The 26855-nt window shown below is 37.1% G+C and overlaps 3 protein-coding genes and 1 pseudogene across 3 annotated transcripts; 2 read left to right on the top strand and 2 right to left on the bottom strand.

The window, feature by feature from the left end:
• Positions 1-390: 390 nt before the first annotated feature.
• On the bottom strand, positions 391-2093 carry LOC125400869 (transformer-2 protein homolog alpha pseudogene; annotated as a pseudogene).
• Positions 2094-5547: 3454 nt separating this feature from the next.
• LOC125400881 (olfactory receptor 4C45-like) lies at positions 5548-6471 on the top strand. The gene has a single exon (XM_048435005.3). The coding sequence runs from the start codon at positions 5554-5556 to the stop codon at positions 6469-6471; it is 918 nt and encodes a 305-aa protein (XP_048290962.3). The 5' UTR covers positions 5548-5553.
• Positions 6472-18610: 12139 nt separating this feature from the next.
• Positions 18611-19543, top strand: LOC125400882 (olfactory receptor 4C45-like). Its single transcript, XM_048435006.3, has one exon. It carries the CDS (start codon positions 18614-18616, stop codon positions 19541-19543), a length of 930 nt encoding a protein of 309 aa, XP_048290963.3. The 5' UTR covers positions 18611-18613.
• Positions 19544-25422: 5879 nt separating this feature from the next.
• On the bottom strand, positions 25423-26352 carry LOC125400871 (olfactory receptor 4C3-like). Its single transcript, XM_048434999.2, has one exon. The coding sequence runs from the start codon at positions 26347-26349 to the stop codon at positions 25423-25425; it is 927 nt and encodes a 308-aa protein (XP_048290956.1). The 5' UTR covers positions 26350-26352.
• Between the last annotated feature and the right edge of the window lie 503 nt (positions 26353-26855).

The following is a 26855-nucleotide window of genomic DNA, read 5'->3' as shown; positions in this document are numbered from 1 at the left end:
TATTTCCACATTGACCAAAGGTCAGAGAGTTGGAACTTACCTATATTCCTTTAAAGTTATTGTGTTCCTACCTCAAAGGTCTCACTTAGATTAAGATCAGAAAGTTCTCCTCTCTCAAGGTTATTGTCAACAGATGTGACTAATATCCAGACCTTGTATTTCAGGAATATAGAAGTATATATGTTTCTACCTCAAACAAAATCTAAGGGTCCAACTAAGATTCCAGGTCCTTTATGAAGATAACATTTGATTCCACCCAGGGAGTGGTTTGCATACAGATTGTTTTGGTCTAGGGTGTGGGCATGACTTGCTTTTTTTCTAGCAAATGAAAGTTTAACTATGGATGTAGCCCACAACCTTCAATTGGTCTGTTCATTTCCTTGTATCATATTTTTTTTCAAATTAACTTTTATTTGAAATTACTCTTTCCCACATGTATTTTAGAATTCTATACTATACAATAACCCACAAAACCAATAACCCAATACCAAAATTTCTAACAGCAAGTTATACAATTTTCTAGGTAATAAATAAAGGTTTTCCTTCAATGATTAAGGGAATACTTAAGTTTCTGTAAATTTAACATAAAAATCACACTTTAAGTTCATAAGGTTTAACATATAACTTCAAATATAGCATGTTTTATAGGAATCTACAAGCTTTTAATTCCTAAAAGGTGACTTAATTTTTTTAGGTCCAAAGTTACATTCTTCGTATTTTCTCCTACAACTTCAAACTTTCTACACTCAACTAATCAACTGTTCCATGCCACTCCAGACAAACTTGACATGACAGATCTACTTAAAGTGTTATTTATCGTCCCCCAAAGAAGGTTAAAAAACAGTTTGTCATGACTGCAGATTTTTACTAATAGGATGTATTCTACAATATCCATTACAAAAGCTTTCAAAGATCATTTCTTTCTTGGTAGTAATGAGTTGATCTCCATAAATGCAGAAAGAACCACACAGTATAACACTGGGCTCCTTTTTTACTCAGATGTTGAACAACTTAAATGACAATCACACCATTAAGAGAGTAACAAAGGTTGGAAAATGGCAACACAACTGGCCACAGTACAGATTAAATAAACCAGGGTTTTGTTTTGTTTTTAGGACTAGGAAGCATTGGAAGCTTGGAAATCCAGAATCAAAAAGAAAAAGGAGGAAAAAAAAGTCCTTAGCCACAACCACTCCATTACCATTATCAATAGCGTCTTGGGCTATAGGAACGAGATCTTGACCGTGACCTGTATCGACTGTAATAAGGAGAAGGCGACCTTCTTCTGTACCGGTAATCGTAATCTTCATATCTGTCATAGCCTCGATCATATCCTCTATCATAGTAAGAATCTCGTTGTCTACCGCCGCCGCCACCTCCGCCACCTCCTCCTCCACCACCACCACCTCCACCACCACTATGAGTTGGTCTGCCCATGTAAATGCCTGGTGTAGGTGTGTGAGCTCTCTTGGTTATAGAATAATCCACCCGAATTCTTCTACCATCCAGCTCCATTCCATTTGTCCTTTCCATAGCCTCCTTAGAGTCATCTATCCTCTCAAAATACACAAAAGCAAATCCACGTGACCTGCCAGTTCGCTGATCATAAACTACATTGACATCACTCAACGGTTCATATCGAGAAAATACTTCACAAAGATCTCTTTCTGTTGTGTACAAACTGAGGTCAAACACTCCCAGGCAAGTATTGGGATCTGGATTTGCCCTGCTGCCTCTATGTCTTCTGCGATTAGACATTGGAGAGTGACTCCGGCTTCTTCGTCGACGATACTCTGGCGTATAGGATCTACTTCGAGATCGTCTCCTATGAGAGTGGGACCTGGACCGACTGTAGCGTCTATGAGAATGCCTCCTTGACCTTGACCTGGATTTTAATCTTGATCGAGAATGGGATTCAGAATGTTTGGAAACCCTTGATGGACTACGAGATCCTGACCTGCTCTCTGATTTTACACAAGCAGGAGTTCCCGTTGGAGATTTTGACTGAGAGCGAGACTCTCTGCCCTCGAAGTTGTTCTCCTCTACATCAATCATGTCGGCCAGGAGCTCCCAAGAACTAGACAAGAGACAAGTCTCGGCTCGAGGGCCGACGGCCTCGTCACCCGCTGTCTGGACTGTGGGGAGGAGGAAGGCGACGGCAACAACAGCCGGGGCGCTCCACTCCCACTAGCTCGCACGCTCGGGCAAAATGGCCCCTTGTATCATATTAATGCAGTTTTTTTTTTTATTTGACTCTTACCTTTTAGGGCCAGAAATATTTTAAGCAATTGGAAATTAAATGTGGCTGATTTCAGTACTCACTGGAACTCCCTCCCAGTACTATTCTATATGTTTCTGTTTAATTATTTTTATTCACCTCTTCGTATTCTTTAGTAATATTTGTAAATTCCCATGCCCCTACCCTGACAAGTGGTATTTTTGTCAAGGCGGTCCTCAACAGAATGTTACAAGTGCCTGAATCCTGTTGCAATTCCCTCTTTGGCCTCTGAAGGAACTGGCTCCATGATCTATTCTTGGCCCCAAGTTACTGGCTGAGCTGGACTGGCAGTAGGATTCCTCATCTTATCTCTGATGGCAAGTTCTCCATAATTACGTGGGTTTTGTTTCATTTCATTCTGCTTTTCTTTTTTTCATGAATTTCCCAAGTTCTTAAGATTCTCTCTGTGGAAATCTCTTCATTTTTACTATTTCCTTGTTTTCAACTCTCCCTTCATTGACTCACACTGAGAAGAAGCATATAGTTTGCAATCTTATCCAGAAGTCCAAGTTTGGTTTTGGGTTTTTTGAGAGTGGAAGCTGTTTTCTTTGCAGAGTGTGGTCTAATTGAGGTACCATACTAAGTGTTGGCCATAGAAAATTAGTTTTGAAGTGCTTTTCCTTCTCAGTTTTCTGGAAGAGTTCAAGAAGTGCTGTTATAGTCCTGCAAGATGTAGGTAGAATTAATAAACATAGCCATCTGGTTCAAGAACTTTTTTCATGAAGACCTACCTTAGTCTCAAAAAGGAATCAAATTTAAGCCTATAATCCAACATAAGTGAATTAAGGTCATTACTCTAAATGAAAGAGGACATAAATAAGGAGGGGCTATATGAAGTTCATTGGCAGAACACTTGCCAGAATACAAGAACCTGAATTCAGTTTATAACTCAAATGAATTTCTGAAACTAGCCACTGGTAATGATGTCTGGTGAACCAAGTGGGGTTAATCAAAAGACCTTGGTGAAGATTTCATAGGAGACAATTACCAATCCTCTGGGTACTTGCTAAACCAAAACATCACCAGACCTTTTAGAATGCAAATCTATTTAAGTATTTCTTTAGTATCAAGAATTAAAACAAAAGGTCGTTGTGTTGATGACTGAAGCACAGTGTGAATCAATAAAGTGAAGATCTGCTCAAGAGGATCTATTCTGGGTATGGACAGGTTTCTAGGGAGATGGAGGTAAAGAGAAGCTGGGGTAGAGGAATAAAAGGTATTCTCTCTCCATGCTGTTCATAGACTCTTAGAAAGCAGAAAACACGCTCAAAAGTATAAGGAAAAGAGTCTAAACCATTTGGTTTTACTCTCTTATTCGTGTCAAAGTTGAATATACTAAGATTTTCCGATTTGAGTAATTAGGCTTTATTCACAGCATTGTTATCTGGAAAGAATATAATCTACTACTGTTGAGTATGTGTGGGTACATGTGTGTGTGTTTGTGGTGTAAGTTCATGTATATTCACACCACCAATCACACAAAATCAAGACAAAAGGAAGTAAACACTAGTAATATCAAAGTTCCTAACTGAAATAGTTCATTTTTTGTGTAAATGCTGGCAATAAGAGCAAAAGGTAAATAAATAAAAATGTCTAAATTATGTAATTACATAGAAAAATGATAATTTCAATGTTAGTTTAGAGAGTCTACTGTACTGGCTGTGCTTAGAGGGGAAGAAACAATGACTGCAATCAATCAACAAACAGAGCAATCCACAACCAACTACAGTCTGGTAAGTGAAACCTAAATCTTTTCCCCAAAATTTAAGATTAACTTAATTTAGCCTATTTATTCTCCCTGAAGTAGACTTTACAGTTATATGCTTGACTTGAAGTTTTCTATTTTGCTATGAAATTAATTTAAACACAATTGTATGGAAATACTATTGATAATTTTACTTAATTAGGTGATGTTGAGAATGATTGAATCATTTCTAAAATGCAAAGTTTAATGTCTATGTCTCACTAAATGCATTCATTCTAGATGGTTGTTTGTAATGACTTGAAGATTTTCCCTCTTCATGATTTATGCACTGTCATTATAAATTTAAAATTTATGAACTAAATTTATTGAGAATTATTAACTATATTATCCCAATCTATAGACATCATGCACAGTGTAGAGACACTCTGGACGAAGTCAAATTGAAAACCAAATGGGCTTCTTCTCATTTCTCCTTCTCCTCACTTTGAAGAGCCTGAAAAATTATGCTGATGGGCACTCTATCCAGAATTTTATTTTTTGAGGCTGGGATAGACTGAGGAAATTTTTGGTTTGATTTTGGGTAGGTATTAATGAAAAAGATAAAGAAGTATAAAATATCTCAGCTCATTAGTAACAACTCTAATTCATACTTGAAAATTTCATCTAGTTCATTGAAAAGAATACATTATACTATCCTCACCATTTCTCCAACTAGGCAAGGAAAACTGCAAATTATTCTATTTTGGATTTATTTACTGTTAAAGGAAAAAGGGTGGTGTCTTAACTAATACTGACATTTGTATCTTATCAACAAGAAATTAAGGGTAAAAAAATATATGTGATTAGGGAGGAGAAATGTACCTAAATCTGAGAATAATCCTATAATTGATCAAAGTCCAACCACAAGAAAAATTTATTCATGAAATAATGTGACGTTTAGGAGATATTTTGTGGTACTTACATGGAAACATACAGATATGGAGATAAGAAACATTGAAACAATGAAAATAATTGCCATAGAGAACCAGGCAAAAAATATGGTTTCTGGAATTCGGTATGCTCATTGAGGTAAACAATGAGAGCTTTAAGTGTAGCAACACTTGTCCTTTTAGTGTGTAATAAACAGTTGTTGTTCATTAAATACTGCATTTGTATAAAAAAATCTATGCAAATAGACAAACAAAGCTTCAAAATAATTGATATTAATGATATCTGCTGTCCAAAAACACAATGAAATATGACAGTTAAGGAACTAGTTAGAAGAAAATTTGGAAGTCACCTTTGTCATCAATTTTAATGACAGTTTTCTTGTAGTATTTATATAAGGTCCTGTCACTATTCCACAAAAGTTCATTAGGAATAATAGAACCTACTTCTGTTCTTTATAAGGCAAAGGATGTGATACTATTGTGAGATGAGAAGAAGTGAAGCTATATTGACCTCAGGGACCAGACGTAATGAGGTGATTGATTTTTTTCAGTGTTTCCTTTTAAATATCATCACTGAGACAGTCTATGGTTTCTTTTCAGATGACCATTTGCTCACAGTCTGAACTAAAGTGGTGAAAAGAATGAGGAATGTCACAGAATTCATTCTCCTGGGCTTGACTCAAGACCCAGATCTGAAGAAACTCTTATTTATTGTATGCTTAATAATCTATTTGATCACACTGGCAGGTAACACACTCATCTCAGTCACCATCTTCATCAGCCCGGCCCTGGCTACTCCCATGTACTTTTTTCTGTCCTACTTGTCCATCATAGATGGTTTCTACTCTTCTTCCATAACACCCAAAATGATCTATGACTTGATCTCTGAGAGGAGCAGCATATCCTTCAATGGCTGCATGACTCAGCTTTTTGCTGAGCATTTTTTCGCAGGAGCTGAAATCATCTTACTGATTGCCATGGCCTATGATCGCTATGTAGCCATTTGCAAACCCTTGCATTATATGACCATCATGAACCGTTCATTGTGTGTTTCCTTGGTGGTAGCAGCTGGAATTGTAGGATTTGTTCATGGAATGATACAGATTACATTTATAGCCCAGTTACCCTTCTGTGGCCCCAATATCATTAATCACTTTATATGTGATTTAATACCAATCCTGGAGTTGGCCTGCACTGACACTCACATTATAGGGCCCATGATTGCTGCCAACAGTGGGTCAATGTGTTTACTTATTTTCTGTATACTTATTGCTTCCTATATAGTCATCCTTCACTCCCTGAGGACACACAGTTCAGAAGGACGTCACAAAGCCCTATCTACCTGTGCTTCTCATGTCTGTGTTGTTTTCTTATTCTTTGTACCTTGTTCATACCTGTATGTAAGACCAATGACCTCCTTTCCCATTGACAAAATTGTGAGTGTGTTTTACACCCTAGTGACACCTCTGTTGAACCCTTTAATCTATACCCTCAGAAATGAAGACGTCAAAAAAGCTATTAAGAAACTCCTAGGTCAAATAAAGACACATTATGGTTAAAGAAGTTTAGTGATTTTCTATATTTATATAGTAATATCTAGAAATATTTCATATGGATTTCTTTTTCCTAAGTGATTTTAATTGATAATGTGTATTATACTCTGCATCAGAATTTACAAATGGATGATTGCTGTATTAAAGAAATAGGAACAGTGTAATAATATATGTAGATAAAGTATATGAAAATCTCAGAATGATAAGGATTTCAATGACATCAAAAATTAATCATCTCTTTGTGTTTAGAATCTTTAAATTCTGTTCCATTTTGAATAATATAAAATAAATTATTATGTATTATTGTCACCCTAGTCTGCTTATAACATACTTATATCAAACCATATTTAGTAATATGTTACCCCAGCTCCTGTTGTTCATTCTCTTTCTCAGTTTCAGTTTGTAGTGACTTTTACTCTGTTCTCAACTTCAGTGAGTACAAACAAATGACAACAAATGCTGGTGAGAAATCAGTTACGGTTTAAAAAAATCAAAAATTGAACAATGTGACCCAAGTATAACCCCTCTAGGTATTCACAGAGATATCTGTACATTTGTGTTAGTTGCTGCTCTATTCACACTAGCTAAGAAACAGGATTAACCAAGATGATTATTCATTGATGAATGGATAATAAATAATGTGACAATATACATAATGGAATTTTATTCCACACTAAAGAGACATGAAAATAAGCAATATTTATATAAATAGTTGATTCTAAAAATATTATACTGAATGAGATAACCCAGGTCCAGATTGAACAAATAATGCATGTTCTCTTACACATGAGATCCTAGCTTGAAAGTTTGCTTTTCTGTATTAAGTTAAAATCTCTTAGATAGATCTCTAAGCAAGAAAAGAAACAAAAAGTGTGTGAAGAAAAGAGGGGATTTAGGGAGCAGAAATAGTAGAACACACATGCTGTAATGTAAACTTTTAGATACTAGAGATTGAAATGTTTAAATGGGGCAGGGATGGAGGAAAGTGAGTGTGATGAAGAAGGTTGAACAAAAACTAAGAATGTAGGAAAAACCATATGGAAGTCTACAACTTTATAAACTAACTAAAAGGCTACAAGTAGCTGACCTGAGTCAAAGTCACTATTGGTTGATATTTGCTTAATTTTATTTGTATTTTTAATTTCTTATTTTATTTTTTGAAAATATAACACAATTACATCATTGTTCCTTCTCTTCCCTCCCTCTGATCCTTCCTGTGTATCCCTTCTTGCTCTCTCTCAAATTTATGACCTCTTTTTTGCTAATAATTGTTGTTACATACATATATGTATATACATATATATTCCTAAATATATACACACAAACTATGTATATATTTCTACCAATAAAGAATTGGTAGAAAGATTATAAGAGCCAAAGTATCATGGAGTTTGCTTTGAGATTGTCTCTATGGATTTCTTCATCATGATCATGAACCTCTTGCTCATATAATAATCCCTCCTAATCCCTCCTGCCTCTCTTCCACTGGGCTTTCAGAGCTCAGCCTGGTGCTTGGCTGTGGCTCTCTGCATTTGCTTCTGTCAGTTACTGGATGAAGGCTCTATCATGACAGGATATTCTTTTGGGGTGCCAATTAAGACGCCCTCTCCACTACTGCTAGGAGACTTCTCTGGGGTCATTTTAGTGGGTTTCTGGGAATTTCCCTAGCACAAGTTCTCCCTAACCCTATAATGGGTCCCTCTATCAAGATATCACTTTTATTGTTTCCCTACTCTATCCATTCCCCACCTCAACCATCCCTGTCCATCATGTTCACATCCCTATCTCCTCTTCTCTACCACTGCTAGGAAGTAGCCTTGAATGCATTGGCACAGGAGACCACTTCTTAAACATAACACCTGTAGCATAGACATTGAGACCAATAATCAATAAATGAGACCTCATGAAACTGAAAATCTTCTATAAAGCAAAGGACATGGTCAATAAGACAAAATGGCAACCTACTGAACGGAAAAGATCTCCACTAACCCTACATCAGACAGAAGACTTATCTCCAAAATATATGAAGAACTGAACTAAACTGTACATCAAAATACCAAATAATCCAATTAAGAAATGGGGTACAGATTTAGACAGAAGATTTTCAACAGAAGACTCTCAAATGGCCAAAAGACATTTCAGGAATTGCTCAAAATCCTTAGTCATCAGAGAAAAGTAAATCAAAATGATTCTGAGATACCATCTTATACCTGTCAGAATGGTTATGATCAAAACCACTGAGGAGACATGTTGGAGAGGACGTGGAGTCAGACTGCTGGTGGGAGAGCAAACTTGTATAACCACTTTGGAAATGAGTATGGCAATTTCTTAGAAAATTGAGAATCAATCTACCTCAAAACCCAGCATTACTACTCTTGGGTATATACATAAAGGATGCCTAATTATATCACAAGGATACCTGCTCATCTATGTTAATAGCATTAATCCTACTTCCAGAAGCTGGAAACAACCTAATGCCCCTCAACCAAAGAATGGATAATAAAAATGTGGTATGTTTACACAATTATTACTCATCTATAAAGAAAAACGATGACATCATGGAATCTGTAGGCAAATGGATATAACTAGAAAAAAATCATTTTCAGTGAGGCAATCCAGACCCAGAAAGACATACATGGTATGTACTCACTCCTAGGCGGATATTAGATATAAAGCAAATAATAACCAGAATACAATCTTCAGATTCAGAGAAGCTAGGTATCAAGGAGTACCTTAGATGAATGCATGGATCTCCATGAGAAGGGGAAATGCAAGAGTCTAGGTCTTATGTATATATAATCATATGTTTATATGTGTATGACACAAGAGTAGAAGACAACTGTCAATAGTAATAAGGAGAGATGGGGATGAGAGAAGTAGGAATGGGAGTACCAGGGTAAGTATGTTCAAAGTACTCTATATACTCATATGGAAATTTCTTTATAAAATCCAACACTGTGCACAAGGAACATATGCAAATTCAAAATATTGTTAAGATAAAAACTTGAGTTTGAAAGTTCTCAGTGGAAGAAATATGGTATGAAATCAGATATAGGATGGGGAGAAGGTTTGAGAAAAGGCAGACATGAGAGAGCAGTAGGGAGGAGACACATTAAGAGAAAGCATGTGTAAAATGCCACAGTGAAATCCATCATTTTGTAAATATGCCAAATTGCAAATTGTTTTAATAAAAGAAGGTTTTCTTGGGGAAAGCATGAAGGAACACTCAGGATTCTCCCCTCTCTTGGTCCTCTGGAGGAAGGAGGAGACTGAACACACCAGAATCAGGACCAGATTTCCTTCTGTGCTAAGCTTGTGGTTTCTGTGGGGAGCTCAGATATATGTCTGATCCAGAGACTGCATTATCTCCTGGTGCCAATATTCCCCATGTTCTCAGACTTTGCACCAGGTCAGATCATATGCAGTACATTGAAAAGAACAGGTGTCAGGTTATGATTTCCTACGAATGCCCATCTTGTAAACACATGAGAGCAATAATATGTGTAATGAGTCTTTCTCTGTTCTGCCAGTCAGCTTCCAAATAATGATGAAGAGACATATTATTAACTTTGAAAGTTTAGTCTTAGCTTAGGCTTGTTCCATACTAGCCCTTATAACTTAAATTAACCCAAAATTTTATTAATCAAAATTATGCCAGGTGGCTTTTACCTATATCCCATTCTTTCATTCCAACTTATTCTGGGTCTGGCTGACTTCTCTATCTCTTTTCTTTCCAGAGTCTTCTTTATACCTGGAAGCCCCAACTATACCTCCTGCCTAACTGTTGGCCATTTAGCACTATGTTAAACAAATCAGAAGGCTCCTTGTCAAAGACACATCTTCAAGTCTACAAAAAATATTATTCCAGAGCAAATATGCTTTTAAAAGTCCAACTCATCTCCTTTAAAGATCCAGTTTTAGTTACCAAAGCAAAACCAAATGAGAAAAACAATAAGATAAAACAAGATGACATTTGTACATACCCATATCATTAATCATATTCAGCATGTTATAGTAAGCAAGTATGTAACAGTAACGATAGATGACATCGTCAATTTAAAATAAGAACACAGGCAGGGTTGCAAGAGGGAGGGGTAGAAATGATGGACATACAGTGTTTTGTGTATGAAATGTTCAAAAAGGTAAAATTAAAAATTTCTTTAAAAAGTGAGATGATGTTGATAGTTATCATTATTAAAATGGTTTGATGGTGAAGGTAATAATGAAATACTATTAAACCATGCTAATTATGCTTTAGCTCATCTGGTTATATTTTGTGATATAAAGACATATAATTCAAATTGTCTTACAAGTTGTTGAGCTTAAGTTGGTCATGATACAATTCAAGTCAATAGTTCTGTAACATAAAACCTTTCTGTTCTATCAGCCTCCACGCTGCTTCTCCTAAATGTAAGCAAAACAAGCCATTTTTTAGAATTGTATTCACTCTCTTTTTTAATTTGAAGATAAGTTTGTTAATTTAAAATAAAAATCCAAGGGAAGCAAGCTATAAATGTTAGTAGCTGCTCAAAAGGGAAAGGTAACAAGGAGAAAAAAAACATGTCATTTGGATTAAGCCAACAGAGAGGCCAGTCACATGGCAGATAGGGAATATTCAAGAAAGTGTAAGGAAGTCCAGAATTCCAGAGAGCATGCTTGCTTTACTCAGAAACCAGAGGACAGAAAAAAATAAGTGGAAAGAATAGGGAAGGTAACATCTTTCTTAAAACTCAGAATAGCAGGCCAATCCAAAAGAACCTCACAGGGGCTCTTTGTGGCAGTCTTCAATCCACGAAGAGAAGGTTGAGCAGGGGAAGGAATATCAGGAAAAGAAGCAGGAGAAGGAGCACGAGAAGCAAGAGGAAGAGGAGAAGCAGGGAAAGGAGGAACAGGAGAAGAAGGAGCAGGAGGAGGAGAAGAAGGAGCAGGAGGGGGAGCAGCATGAGGAGAAGCCGAAGGATGAGGCGGAGCAGGAGGAAAAGCAGAAGGAGGAGGACCAGGAGGAGAAGAAAGGGGAGTAGGAGGAAGAGAAGAGGGAGAAGGAGGAAAGGGAAAAGGAGGAGTAGAAAAAGGAGGAGCAGAAAAAGCAGGAAGGGGAGCATGAGGAGGAATAAAATGAGTAGGAGAAGGCAGAGGACAAGCAGGAGTAGGAGGAGGAGGAAGAGGAGGAATAAAAGAAATCCTCCAGTAGAAGGACAAAGATTCAAGGGATGAAAAAGAAAAACCAATTTAAATAACTTTCCATAACCATCGAATAATGTTGTGGCATAAAAAGTCTCAAATATGACTGTTGTCTTTTCATCACCCTATATATTTTACACAAAATTTAAATAAACCTCATTCTCATGAGTTTATATACTTCTATTCTTCCATTTTAATGATCATTTGTGAATGAACGTAAGTCTGCATTTTAATGAAGTTATAAAAAGCAAAATCTCCTCTTTTGATCTCCTGAGTAAACAGGGAGCAGGTGGAGATGAGACCATGAGGGGTCGGGTGGATGGGTGGGTGAAGAAGGACAGTAATAAAATAGATAAATTGATTAAAAGTGCATTTCAGGGTTGGGTAAAAATCTGATGCAAGGGGAACTCGCATGAATCTATGAGGATGACCTCAGCTAAGACTCTTAGCAATAATAGATAGGTAGCCTGGACTGGCCATCTTATGCAACGAGGTAGGTTACTGCCCTAATAGTCATCAGAGAGCCTTCAATGACTGATGGAAACAGATGCAGAGATCCAAAGCCAAGGTCATGGAATCTCATTGAAGAGAGGAAGAAAGGGTTGTATGACCCATGGTAGGAAGGGGTGTCAAGGTAATCACAAGAGAATCCACAGAAACATATAATGTGGGCTCATAGGAGCTCACAGACTATGAATTAACAGCTCAGGAGCCTGATAGCACCAAGATAGGTCCTCTACATTTGGGTTACAGTTGTGTAGCTTGATCTATTTGTGGAACTCCTAGTTGCAGGAGTAAGGCCTATTCCTAAATGCTGGCTTCCAGAAACCTGTTACTAATTGTGAGGTACTCTTGCAAGACTTAATACACGTGGAGGTTCTTAATCGAACTTCAGCTAAATATGCCAGGCTTTGTTGACACCCATAGGAGAACTGCCTCTTTCTGAACAGCAACAGAGGAGGAGTGGATTGTGGAGGGAAGGTGAGGAATGACTTGGGGGAAAGGATAAGATATAGGAAACTGCATTTTGGATGTAAAATAAATTTAATTAATATTAAATAAAAGATCATCCTATCTCCATCCCAAGTGCTGGAATAATAACCAGTGTTGTATCAGCCTTCAGGTACTGTTTCACCCTGTGTTGTTTTCCAGATCCATCTCTGTTGACAGATATAGACCTGATTTCTCTTTCTTTGCATGACTATAAAATAGCTAACCATATCAGATATATGTTACTGATGTATTCATTTATTTAACTATTTCTCTCTTTTAACACCCCCCAAAAATGTTTTATTACAAAAAAAATTCTATGGTGAATATACTTGTACATGTTTCTGTGGCACATTCATGAAGAAGTTTCCTTAAAATCTTTAAGAAAAGCAAACGTTTAAGTCTCATTTTTTAATGCATAGGCACCATCAAATGACTTCTTGTCGTGGGTATGTTACCAGCAGTGTGAGAGACAGCTGCCAGTTCTCATCTTTAATAACACTCCCACTGTCAAGGTCAAATGTCTTGAACTGAAGCTGCACATCTTATGACAATATGTTTATCATATGTGTGCCTATGAACCATAAGGTCTTCCTCAGTCATGTGCTCATCTACTAGTTGATTAACTTTGCATTCATCTTTGTAAAAGTGCTCTTTGTATTCCACTATTTCAGCGATGGAATAGACTGCAAATATCTCTCTTAAGCAGTGACTGACTTTTAACCTGCCTGTGCCATCTTACCATTCAGAAGTACAGAATGAGTTTGCTGTTTTTTAAATTTAATTAGCATACACAATATGAGTTTAGTCTATGGCATTAAAAATCAGTGTGTTCCCATATATAATCAAGTTTCCTGTAAACTCTAAAATGACTCCCAGGTCCAAGGAGAGATCCCCAGATTGTTCTCTGGACAGAGGAGGGGGTGCCTGAACCGGCCTTGGCCCGTGACCATACTGATGAATATTTTGCTTATCACCATAGATCCTTCATCTGGCGTTGGATGGCGATACAGATGGAGCCCCGCGTTGGAGCACCAAACTGAGCCCCCCAAGATCCAAATGAGGAGCAGAAGGAGGAAGAAAATGACGAAGGACTGCGAGGGATACTATCACCCACTGATACAAGGGGTCGGATCTAATGAGAGTTTACCAAGGCCAGATGGACCGTGACTGAACGAGCATGTGATCCAACCAGATTCTCTGAATGTGGCCGGATTTTCTGAATGTGGCTGGCCTGCAGTCTTTCTGAGAAGCCATTGACAATGACACTGGGACTGGTTTCCTCTGCATATACTGGATTTTTGGGATCCAGTCTGTTTGGATGCTCACCTTCCTGGACCTGGAGGGAGGGGGGAGGAACTTGGACTTCCCACAGGGCAGGAGACCCTGACTGCCCTTGGGGACAAAGAGGGAGGAGGAGAGGGAGGGGGGAGTGGGAGGGCGTTGGGAGGAGGGGCGTAAATGGAAACTTTTTATAATTTAATAAAATTACTTTCAAAAAAAAATCAGTGTGTTCTGTACTTCTCCCTCTCATTCCCCTAACACAGGACCCTCCCTTTACATCTTCCATTCCTCAGAGAATGCTTGCTCCTTTCAAGTCACCTCTACCATACTGCTCTCCCCAGTCTTCATTAGCACCTTTTTCCCTCCCGTAATCTGCTGTCCAATGTCAAAGTCTGTAACCATGGTTCACTCTCTCTCTCTCTCTCCCTCCCTCCCTCCCTCCCTCCCTCCCTCCCTCTCTCTCTCTCTCTCTCTCTCTCTCTCTCTCTCTCTCTCTCTCTCTCTCTATATATATATATATATATATATATATATGCATATAATTACCAACTAAGACCTATATATGGAAGAGAGAAGGTTTTTTTTTTTTGAGTCTGGATTATCTTACTTGAAATGAAACATTTTTAAAAGGCAGAACTTTTTCTAAAAGTATTTGGCAGAATTGTTCTGTGACATCTACTTCTGAGATTGCCTTTCACAGGAGACCCTATATTACTGAGTCAATCTCAAAAATTAATATAACTCTGGAACTAATTCCAGAACAAATTAATCAAAAATTCACTACAATTGATGAAATGGGATATACACATAAAATCCCTGTGTGCTATTATCAACAAAGTCACTATTTCAATCCTTACCACCCCCATCCCACAAGGATATGTGCATAGGGTAGATACTGTGTTATTTCAATATACAATGTACTTGTGTGGATGGATTCATACAGACAGAAACTAGCACAGTAGCTGGCAGGGACTTACAAAACAAAAGATAAGTGAATATCTGCTTAAGAAACAAGAAAACAAGAACGTTTTCTAGAAATTGTTGATCTAGATGGCTTACAATAATAAATGTGCTTAATGTCACTTAACTTTACACTTCAATTAATTAAAATAGCATTCTATGGATTTATATGCATATTCATTTGTGGAAATACACACAACACACACACACACACACACACACACACACACACATATATATATATATATGTATAATGACTTTAGAAAATAAAAAGTAAAAGGAACTCATGAGTGAGGTTGGTATCAAACAAAGGCATAGAAACAAACTAAACAAAAGGAAAGGATGACTGCCAGTCACGGAACCAAAAGCTTTGCCTTGTGAGCCCTGGAATTTAGGAGTATGTACTAATTTTATTTAAAATCAAAAGTTGTTAGGAAAGAACAAAGATTCCATTTGCAGTTACAATCAGTTCTCTATCAGCTTGGAAGCTGGAGAAGAGAAAATAGTAGAATCTCATTTGTAGAATATTTCTGTGCTTCTGCCCCTAACTGATATATATTTTACACAAATCCTTGGGTGTGTGACTTTCTCTATGAATACTGATCTAGAGCACACTAAGCATCCTCTGCCAGTAAAGAGAAAAAGATACATGCCCCTTGGTTTAGCAGAAGAATATGGCAGTTCTTTGATTTTTCTTAATTTCTACACAATCTTTGATGCTGGTAATCCTGCCATTGAATATCTTCAGTCATTCACTGATAAGGTAAAATAAAATAAATAAAATACATCACATTCTATAATAGTAATCAAGCACATAATTTTGAATACTAACATTTCCATTCATGGTTCAGGTTCCACAATGTCACAATCACTAAAAAAAAGCCATAGAAGGAAGCTCCCAAAGTCCTGCAACTGAGTTTACTTTAAATTACAACCTAGATTTCTACCTAATGCCAGCTGCATTTCTAAAGCTAGTCCTTGCTAATGGTCTTTGTGGGTGCCAAATGGGAGTAACACAAAGATCATGACAGCTGCTTTGGCAAAGACTTCAGCCTTAATTATTTACCAATCCTCTGGGTGTTTGAGAGGCCAAAGCATGACCACATTCTACAGACTGTGGAAATCTATTTAAATCAGTGTTTCTCAACCTTCTTAATGCAGCAACCCTTTAACACAGCAGCAACCCTCATGTTGTGGTGCTCCACAACCATTAAATTATTTTCATTATTATTTCATAACTGTAATTATTCTACTGTTATGAATTGTAATGTAAATATCTTTGTTTTCCAACAGCCTTAGGCAACCCGCCCAAGGAAGTCTCAAACCACTAGTTGAGAACTGCTGATTTAAAGTTTTTTTTAGATCAAGGAAGAAGCAAAAAGATCTAGAGTGGTCAGTGAGCCAGTGACTGAAGCAAGTATATATCAACAAATGAAGTTTTGTTTAGGAGAAGCTGCAATTGATGTTGGTGAGTGTCTATGAAGACAGAGATAAAGGGGAATTTTAGTTAAGTGTTAAAGGAATTCTCTATGCACAGGGTTCATAAACTCTTAGGAAGCAAAGCTCAAGCAAAATATTTAAAGAAAATCAAGTTGTTTATTTACTTATTTATTTTGTAGTTGAATATAGTAGTATGTCCTGATCTCAATAATGTTTGCCTTTTGATTGAATTTAATAAGAAAACAGAGAAAGGCCATAAGAATGAGGTCCTAGAACTATTTAAATGTTGTAAGGTCTATCCCATAGCTTATATTTGGAGCAATCTTGACTTTGAACGGGATAATAATATCTAAATTGGATAGTGTCTATAAAAATATTAATTCCAGTTTCAGTTTATGGAGTCCACTGACTACCATGCTGTATATGCCCAGGGAAAAATGATGTATTCAATCTACAAACAGGAATCCACAACCAACTAGTCCCAGGTCAGTTTAAACTACATCTATGCCTCTAAATTTTTAAATAGATTGACTTATTCTCAATCTATAGAACTTGTAGTTCTATAGCACTTAAAGTTTAGTATTTTCTATGAAAATTCATAAGTGTCACATGATAATATCAACTTATCCATAGAAAATATTTTCTGTAATTCATCTAAATCGGTTAATATTGGGAATGAAGGTATTTCTATAACATCTCACAAGTATACCGTGTACCTTGTAACCATTTGAAATTTCTCCCCTGTTCATGCTTTTCACAGAGTCACTTTGAAGTTAGGATTTGTGAATGAAGTAAACCCATTTAGAACTATTAGCAACAAAGCTTCCATCTACAAGAGCATAAAACGAATAGAGACACTCAGGGACTTAGCCATCCTGAAAACGAAATGTGCTTTTTCTCACTATTATTGGGGGTGAGAGATCAGGATTCTGATTTTGGTAGCCAAAATGTTGTAAAAATTATGTGGCATTTTTGACAGATAATGAGGAAAGAAGAAAAATTTGGACAGAGAAAGATTAAAATCTGAACATTGACAGCTCTTGAAAAGCCTAATATAGTTAATTAAAAAATACACTGCTGTATAGCCTCAAAATCTCTATCTCTTGACAATGAAAACTACAGGTTCACCTTATTTTTCACTGAAGTTATTCCGAAAAAGGAAAAAGTTTATGATGTTATCTAATTCTCTCATTTATGTAATATCATATGGTTATCTAAGCCTCTGTTATGTCATTTGTAAATGTGAGTGTAGCAGACAGTTTGGCCTAATAAAAACATATTACTAGACTAGATGTGTTAGAAGTTTAAATTCAAACATGCTTCTTTATAAATTCTGAGTGCCGCTAAGGAGGCTTTATACCACTTACGTGTATTCATTAAAGATATAGATGAAAAGAACATGACAGAGTAAGTGTGAATTGTGCATGAAACCAGTGGCATTGGAATGAGTGACATTTAAAGTACTGTAACAAAGATAGATCCAGGACATTAAGAAATGGAAAAGTTCAGTCTGCAGCAATGTCTGTCTTTAGGGATATAGTATTCATGTGATAGAGAGGCACAATAGGACACAGAGTGCATGTACTTTCAATTTAGAAAGATTTGTTTTAGTATGGTGTCCAGAGTTGACTTCCTTAGAATACTGCTATTTCCAAACTGACATTAGTAGAGAAACATAACTTCAAAATAATTGATATAGATATTCATCCTCTAAAAAAAAACCACAATGAACTATGAGGGACTGGTTAGAATTTGTAAGTGACCTATGTTATTAATTACGACAGTTGGGTTTAATTTTATAGATTCTTCCCTCACATAATACATCCCAACAAACATTTTCACCTTCCACCATTCCTCCGAGCTCTACCACCAGCTCCTCACTCTGCTCCCAGACCCACTCCCCCTCATTTTCCTCTTCAGAAAAGAGCAGACCTCCAATAGCAATAATCAAACATGACCAAACAGTGTACAATAAGGCAAGGTAAAAACACTCATATTGAGACTGGACAAGGCAACCAAATAGGAAAAAGGGGAGTTCTTTTTTTGTAATTTTAATGTCCTGTCACTATTCCACGAAAACTCATTAGAAATGATACAACCTACTTCTGTTCTTTATTACTGCGCGGGATGTGATACTATCGGCAAAGGTGAGAAGTAGTGCAGCTACATCGACTTCTGGGACCAGAAGTAGTGAGATGATGGAGTATCTCAGTGTTTCTTTTTAAATATCATCACTGAGACAGCCTATGGTTTCTTTTCAGATGACCATTTGCTCACAGCCCTAACTAAAGTGATGGAAAGCGTGAGCAATGTCACAGAATTCATTCTCCTGGGCTTGACTCAAGACCCAGATCTGAAGAAACTCTTATTTATTGTATGCTTAGTAATCTATTTGATCACACTGGCAGGTAACACACTCATCTCAGTCACCGTCTTCATCAGTCCACTCCTGTCTACTCCCATGTACTTCTTTCTGTCCTACTTGTCTATCATAGATGGTTTCTACTCTTCTTCCATAGCACCCAAAATGATCTATGACTTGATCTCTGAGAAGAGCACTGTGTCATTCAATGGCTGCATGACTCAGCTTTTTGCTGAGCATTTTTTCGCAGGAGCTGAAATCATCTTGCTGATTGCCATGGCCTATGATCGCTATGTAGCCATCTGCAAGCCCTTGCATTACATAACCATCATGAGCCGACCTTTATGTGTATTTTTGGTGGCAGCTGCTATAATTTTGGGTTTCATCCATGGAGGAATACAGATTTTATTTATGGCCAAGTTACCATTCTGTGGCCCCAACACCATCAACCACTTTATGTGTGATTTAATACCACTCCTTGAGTTGGCCTGCACTGACACTCACATTCTTGGGCCTCTGATTGCTGCCAACAGTGGGTCACTGTGTTTGCTTACTTTCTCTATGCTGGTTGCTTCGTATATAGCCATCCTTCACTCCCTGAGGAATCACAGTTCAGAAGGTCGTCGCAAGGCCCTGTCTACCTGTGCTTCTCATGTAACTGTCGTTGTCTTATTCTTTGTACCTTGCTCATACCTGTACCTGAGACCTATGACTTCCTTCCCCACTGACAAAGCTGTAACTGTATTTTGTACCCTGGTGACACCTATGCTGAACCCTTTAATCTATACCCTCAGAAATGAGGAGGTAAAAAAGGTTATGAAGAAGCTCTGGGGTCAAATGTGCAGGGCTGATGATACATAAAACCAATGATTTTTATTTTTAAAAACAAGGTCTAGTGCTGTTTCATGAACATTTGTTCTCCTTATGAAATGAATAAAACTTAAGGTAGTTAATTTTTTTCTGCCTCAAAGTTCAATTGGCACAATCACTATAGTTATTGATAATGTAGTCTCAATACAATAGACAAAGTCTGTATTTAAATCAGGGCAGCAAGTTTTCTAACCCCATTAAAATTATTTGTCATCTACTGGTGTTGAGACTCTTTAACTCCTCTGTTCTTCTTCATAAAATACATAACAAATTGTTGTGAACATAGTCACCCACAGTATTTAGAAGTCACTGTTCCTAAATAAGTGTCTTATGGATCCTATTATCTAACTTTACCTTATCCTTTTTCTTTTCCAACCAGTGTAGCCTCGGTGACTATTATACTCTCAACTTCAGTGAGATCAAATGCTTTGACTTTGACATATTAGTGAGAATATGCAATGTTTGGCTTCTTGTGTTCGCCTAATGTCTAGGTATTTCCACAATGCTCAGTTTCTTATATGATAAAAATAAATAAACACAATCTAAATTCAATTTGTACTATAACCATCACTTGCCAATGCAGTCATAAAGTGAATTTTTTACTATTTTGTTATGCGAGTACAGTTTCAAGGGTTCAAACAATTACTCTATTTAATATGAGACTATCAAATATCTTGCAATATATTTTGATCATATTCAACATACACTCTATTCATATCTTCCCCCACCTGCTGATAACCCCAATTTCATGTTCTTTATATTAATAGCACACTGAGCCAAAATTTTTGCTGCCTATACATACTTACATACATATATGCATACATACATACATTCACATGTGGATATATATGCATGCATGTAGTCATGGTTGTGGAGACATACACTGGAGATGGTGACCTACCAGAGTTCACACCCATACAGAGTCTGTCTTTCCCTTCCCCTGAAGCAGTCAAGTCTAAATAGCACTTTGCTTAGGTGTTCAGGCTTGTGAACCCTCCTTCCTATATGCTGGATTGTTGACTGTTAGGAAATAGACCAGCATTAACTCACTTGATATTTTTACGGTTAGTACTGCAGCTGGAATGAGGAAGGAAAAGTTGTGTTCATCAAATAATCTTCATTTTCCTAAGTTTAAGAGGTTTGCAAATGCTCTAGTGAAGCAAACAACTGTTTCCTTCTTTACATGGTTACAAGAGTGCACAAAGTGCACACACACTGTTGTCTTACAGTTCTCCTATATGTCTGAACAGTGTTTGAAATTGCTTTTAACTGAGTATTCATTTATCTATTTATTCATTAATCATTCATGTTTATTTTTATGTGTGTAGATGTATTTTTCCACGTATATATCTGGTTGTCACACATGCTTTCAAAGGCCAGGAGATGACATCAGATACCATGGAACTAAAATTACATGGCTTTATGTCACCATGTGAGTGTAGAGATTTGAACCCCAGTCCACTAGGAAAGCAGCCTATGATAGCCATTGACCCATCTCTCCAGCCTGAAATTTATTTTGTCAATCTCTTGAGCTTTAATTTTCAGCATATTTTGTAGATAGGCTTGCTTTCACATTGGCTGTGGCCTAAAATGCAGAGTCTTAGAAGACTGGGGGAGACTGGAATGCAGAATCTGTGTAAATCACAGCCTCTACAAATGCAATTATTTTCAAGTAAAAGAATTTCTCTTGAAAACTATTGTTTCTTCCTAACCTGTACCATTTTGTATATAAACAGAGGGTCTTATAGCCTCATATATATATGCCCACTTAAAAAAGCTTGCATTCACTCGCATACCCATTCAAACTCTATGCTCTATTTATGGAACATGAAGAAAACACAGTTTTAAGTTATTTTCTAGGCCTCAAGAATGCTGTACATAAAAGTTTCAAATGTGGCTACTCTCTTTCCATTACTTGGCATGTTTTCCACAAATCTTCAAATTGAAGTTTTATTTATTTCAAGACTTTAGTCTTTCATTTCTTTGTCTAACATGAACCAAGTCCAATTGACATCAGTTACTATTCCTCGCATAGCCTCTTTCCTTTTATCAGTCGTAGTCTAAGGATAAGTGCTCATTTGGGGACAAGGAAACAGCATCATGAAGGTGTAGATGCCTAGGCTGCATTGTTAAGCTGAGCAATGAACACTTTATCCCAAGGATGTAGTTACAACCTTTTAGGCAAGGAGAGTCTTAACAAACTTTTGGCTGTATCTGATGTTATATCAGAGAAGCAGTGGATGTGGGAGTTCCCTCTGTCTATGTGTTGCTTTTATTGGTTAGCAAATAAAGAAACTGCCTTGGCCTGTTGATAGGACAGAACTTAAGTAGGCAGGGAAAACTATACTGAATGCTTGGAGAAAGCTATGCTTGGAGAAAGGAGTCAGAATCAGGGAGACACCTTGGATCCACTATTTTAGATAGACGTGCTGAAACTTTGCTGGTAGGCCACACAACCTCATGGTGATACACAGATTAATGGAGATGGGTTAAATTAATTCTGGAGTCTTTGATGGAATTAACGAATAGATAGTTATTATAGTTTTCCTGAGTTATGATAAAAGATAAAGTAGATATAAATATTGTAACTGTAATTCTTGCTTGATACCTGTTTTGTTATATGTAATTTTACTATGTTAATGCTAAAGCCTTTCTTTTTTTATTTAAACAGAAAGGGGGAAATGATGTGGGAGGTACTTCTGCCTGTGTGTTTCTTTTATTGGTTAGTGAGTAAAGAAACTGCCTTGGACTGTTGATAGGGCAGAATTTAGGTAGACAGGAAAACTTCACTGAATTCTGGGAAAAAGGAGGTGGAGTAAGGGAGATGCCATGGATCCACAGACAGTGATAGGCATGCTGAAACATTGCTGGTAGGCCATGACCTCATGGTATACACAGATTATCAGAAATGGGTTAAATTAATATGTAAGAGTTAGCCTATAAGAAGTTAGAGCTAATGGGCCAAGCAGTGATTTAATTAATATAGTTCCTGTGTGGTTATTTTGGTTCTGGGTGGCCAGGACAAGCAAGTGACCCTTCCCCCAACAAGCAGTAATTGAAGAGTAGAGAGAAAAATAAAACTGGTTGAAGGTAAAGAAGTCATGGTGGTGAGATGTGGAGAGATCTGCAGAAAGGCTAACATCAGACAGGATGTGTCATGGGTGCAGACGTGCTTCAGTGTATGGAGACACGGATAATTCTTAGCACTGGCAGCTGACTTGCAACAGAATATCTTGGGTTTTTTAAATATTTACTTTTTATTTTATGTGTATGTGTTAGTGTCTAAATGCATGTGTGTGTACTACATATATGCCTGTTGTCTAAAGAAGTCAGAAGAAGGCTTTGGATTTCACAGGAACCAGAGTTACAGACAGCTATGAGTTAACAGGTGGGTGCTGGTAACTGAACCTAGGTCCTCTTGCAAGAGCAGTAAGTGCTTTTGAATTCCAAGCCATCTGTCAAGCACTAAAATGCCTTGTTTTTTGAGAAAAGTCAATTGTCATTTTCTGACCATCGATAAGCAGCATTCTAATGAGTATCAGGTGTCTTTAATTTTATTTTTCCATTTAGAATAATCATATATGAATGCACTCACATGTGGAAAAATCTTCTCATATTTTCTGTGTCTTAAATAAAAAAATACTATGATGAATTTTATAGTATTTCTTCAATCCTGTTTAATTTACACAAATATAAACAACATAAACTATTGATGCTCAATAATTTTCTCATTAATATTACAGCACACATATATATATACATATACACATATAATGCAAAAAGTATCCACACATACATATACATACACACATATTATGCATACACATATACATATAATCATATATACATATACACATACACATATCTATATAAATATACACATATTTGTATGCATATAACTACACACACATATATGTATCGATATACATATATACATGTATACACACACACACATATATATGCCTACACACATAAATGTATACACACACACACTGTTTCTTTGTTCATTTGTTTATTCATTTTATCCCTGGGTTTTGTTTTGTTTTTGGCCTTTCAAGAGAGGGTCTCTCTGTGTAGCCCTGGCTGTCCTGGAATTTTCTCTGTAGACCAGCCTTGCCTTGAACTGAGAAATCTGTCTACATCTGCTTCCTGAGTACTGAGACTAAAGGTGTGTAATACCACAACCCGGCTTATTTCTGTTTTTATTTCACTAAGGTCTGGCTATGTAACCCAGGATGCTCTCAAAACTTAAGATCCACCTATCCCTATTTCTAAGTGCTGGTATTACAGTCATAAACCAATACAACCAATTAAATTTGTGTACAACCTATTTTTTCACTCTATATTGCTTTCCAGACCATCTCTGTTGGTACATGTAGACCTGACTTAATTTTCTTAGAATGACTATAAACTAATTCATCATATATACTGTATATTATTAAAACATTTCCCTACTTGATTGTTTCTGTCTTGTTATTTTTTGTTGTTGTTTCTGTCTTGTCTATTTTTTTTGAGGTTTCTTTATTATGAATACATTGTTCTGCCAGCATGTATGCTTATTTGACTGAAGAGGGCACCAGATCTCATTATAATGGTTAGGAGTCACCATGTAGATTCTGGGAATTGAACTCATGACCTCTGGAAGTACAAACAGTGCTTTTAACTGGGCCATCTCTCTAGAACCCCCTTCCCAAAATCTATTATTTATTAACAAAAAATAAATAAATAAAAGACAGTTCTGTAGTGATTCTGTGGTGAATACACTTGTTCGTGATTCTGTTTGCATATGCATGAGATTCTTTAAAAAAATACCCATAAGTGAATCAAACAGCTTAACTTCATATTCGATTAATATCATCCAATGGCCTTCCATACTGTCACAAACAGAGTGTCAGATAGCTGCCAGTCCTCGTCTTTGGCAACACTGACATTGTCACATATTTTAGTCTTATGCTGAGACTGGACATCTTTGACAATGTATGTATAAACTATAAAATATATTAATACTTTTAAAAAGTAGAAAACACTATCATTCAATGCAGCATGAGTAGACACAGAAAAGATAATGCTACGTGGAATAAACCAGACACATGAAGGTAAATAAGACATGATCTCACCATGGACTTAAAGGCTTTTGTTGATTATACAAGATCATTAAAGCAATAAGCATAGGAATTAAAAGAGAGAATCTGGTCTGTCTCCAGAGCCTAGGTATTGACCTGTCTGAACTTGTGTGAAAGCAATATTGTCAATGTCACAAAGGACAATGATGGATATGACCTTGTTTGCCCACAAGATGCTTTATATGTGACTAAGCCTGGAGGATTTTCAGATGTGCTTTTCCTTACTTGTCTGCAGCTCAGTTATCACACAGACCCAGCTTGTCATGCCATTTAATGACAATGATAATGCTTTCCTATGTTTGGAAACTGCATTCAAAGTTTTGTCTAGATCATTTATTGAAATAACACTTGGAAACATAAATTGTCTTCATATATGTCTTGAGTTTATTGAGATACACAGTTAATAACTTTAAAAAGTAGAGAACCTGTCATAATGTGTTATAATTGCCCCAAAATAACTGATTGGGTTTTGAAACTAGATAACTTTGAAAAGTCAATTGATCACATCTGGTAACATAGTTTTCTTATTTCCAAACCAGTAATGAAAATTCAGGTCATATATCTTAAAAGCTAATCTATGATAAATCTGTGCAACTTAAGTGAAAATGATTGTAAGCCCTATAGCCTATGATGATGGCAGGATGGAGAGATAACTGTAATAAGGTGATATTTGGTAGTGAAAACAGCAGCACACTTTAGTTGTTTCATTCAGAGATATAGAGTCACTGCTATTACCTTTCATACCACTCAGGTACCTACAATTTCTGAGTGTGTAAAGAGCTTTCTCATGGCATCTTTCACCTCTTCATTTCTCAGAGTATAAATGAGTGGATTCAACATAGGTGTCAGAATACCATAAAATACTGCCATGTTTTTGTCTATAGGTAAAGTAGTTGATGGACGCATATAACTAAATATACAGGGCACAAAGAACAATGTAACAACAGTGAAGTGGGCCCCACAGGTAGACAAAGCTTTCCGTCTACCCTCTGCACTGTGGGACCTCAAGGAGCGCAAGATGACAATGTACGAGGCAGCCAGCATGAGGAAGTTCAGCAGGCAGATCACACCACTGTTGGCCACCACCAGCAGGCCAATGACATATGTATTGGTGCAGGCCAGCTCCAGTAAAGGGTACAAGTCACACACAAAGTGATTGATTACATTGGGTCCACAGAAGGGCAATTGAAGAACCAGAAAGAGCTGAACCAATGAATGCAGGAAACCACCCAGCCAAGCCACTGCCACCAGCACCACACAGAGGTGCTTGGTCATGGTGGTTGTATAGTGTAGGGGCTTGCAGATGGCTACATAGCGGTCAAAGGCCATCACTGTGAGCAGAATGATCTCAACACCTCCTAAGAAATGAGCTCCAAAGAGCTGGGCCAAGCAGCCCTCATAAGAAAGAGTAGTCCCTTCATACAAGGAATCAGCAATGAGTTTAGGGGCCAAAGAAGAGGAATAGCAGGTGTCAATAAAGGATAGATTGGAAAGGAAAAAATACATGGGGGAAGCAAGGTTCGAGCTGAACGTGATGGTGACCACAATGAGCATGTTGCCACAAACTGTGACTGTGTAGATAATCAAGAATACCACAAAGAGAGTTCTTTGGACCTCTGGCCTCTGGGAGAGTCCCAGCATAAAAAACTCTGTAATATTGTGTGGTATTTCCATAGACTCCACGGGTACTGAGTGTGCAAGTGCAGTGTCGCCTATGAAGTGAAAAGAAACATATGTGAGAGAATTAACTCCGGGGGTCGGGAATGCTACAATGTTCCTTTTGACTACGCCACTCTCCTCTTAACATGCTCTTTCCAAAAATGTTAGACTCATTTATTCTGTTATTCATTAAATGTCAACATATGCCCTTTACAACTGTGCACAAGTTATCAGCTTCTTTAGTTACAGCTTTGATTGAACTTTTAACATCCAGTAATTTTCTAGTTCCAAGTGAGATGCACCTCTGACCATTTTCATGGTCAATTTGATGGCATTTGAGGAAATATTTAGGCTCTCTGTCAACTTCTGCTAATCCCACACACACTTTGAAATGAAAGCATTCCACTAAGACTATTCAAGGATGCTTGGTTTTCTGTGTGTCAGTCTATCTGAGGGTAAAGCTGACTGAAAATAAAGGAGTAGGAGGAGCAGACTGGGAGAACCCCAATGAGGAGATTTGC

Source organism: Myodes glareolus, chromosome 26 (assembly GCF_982192425.1).
Source record: "Myodes glareolus chromosome 26, mMyoGla1.1, whole genome shotgun sequence".
Classification (NCBI taxonomy): domain Eukaryota; kingdom Metazoa; phylum Chordata; class Mammalia; order Rodentia; family Cricetidae; genus Myodes; species Myodes glareolus.
This window is presented reverse-complemented; position numbering and strand designations above follow the sequence as displayed.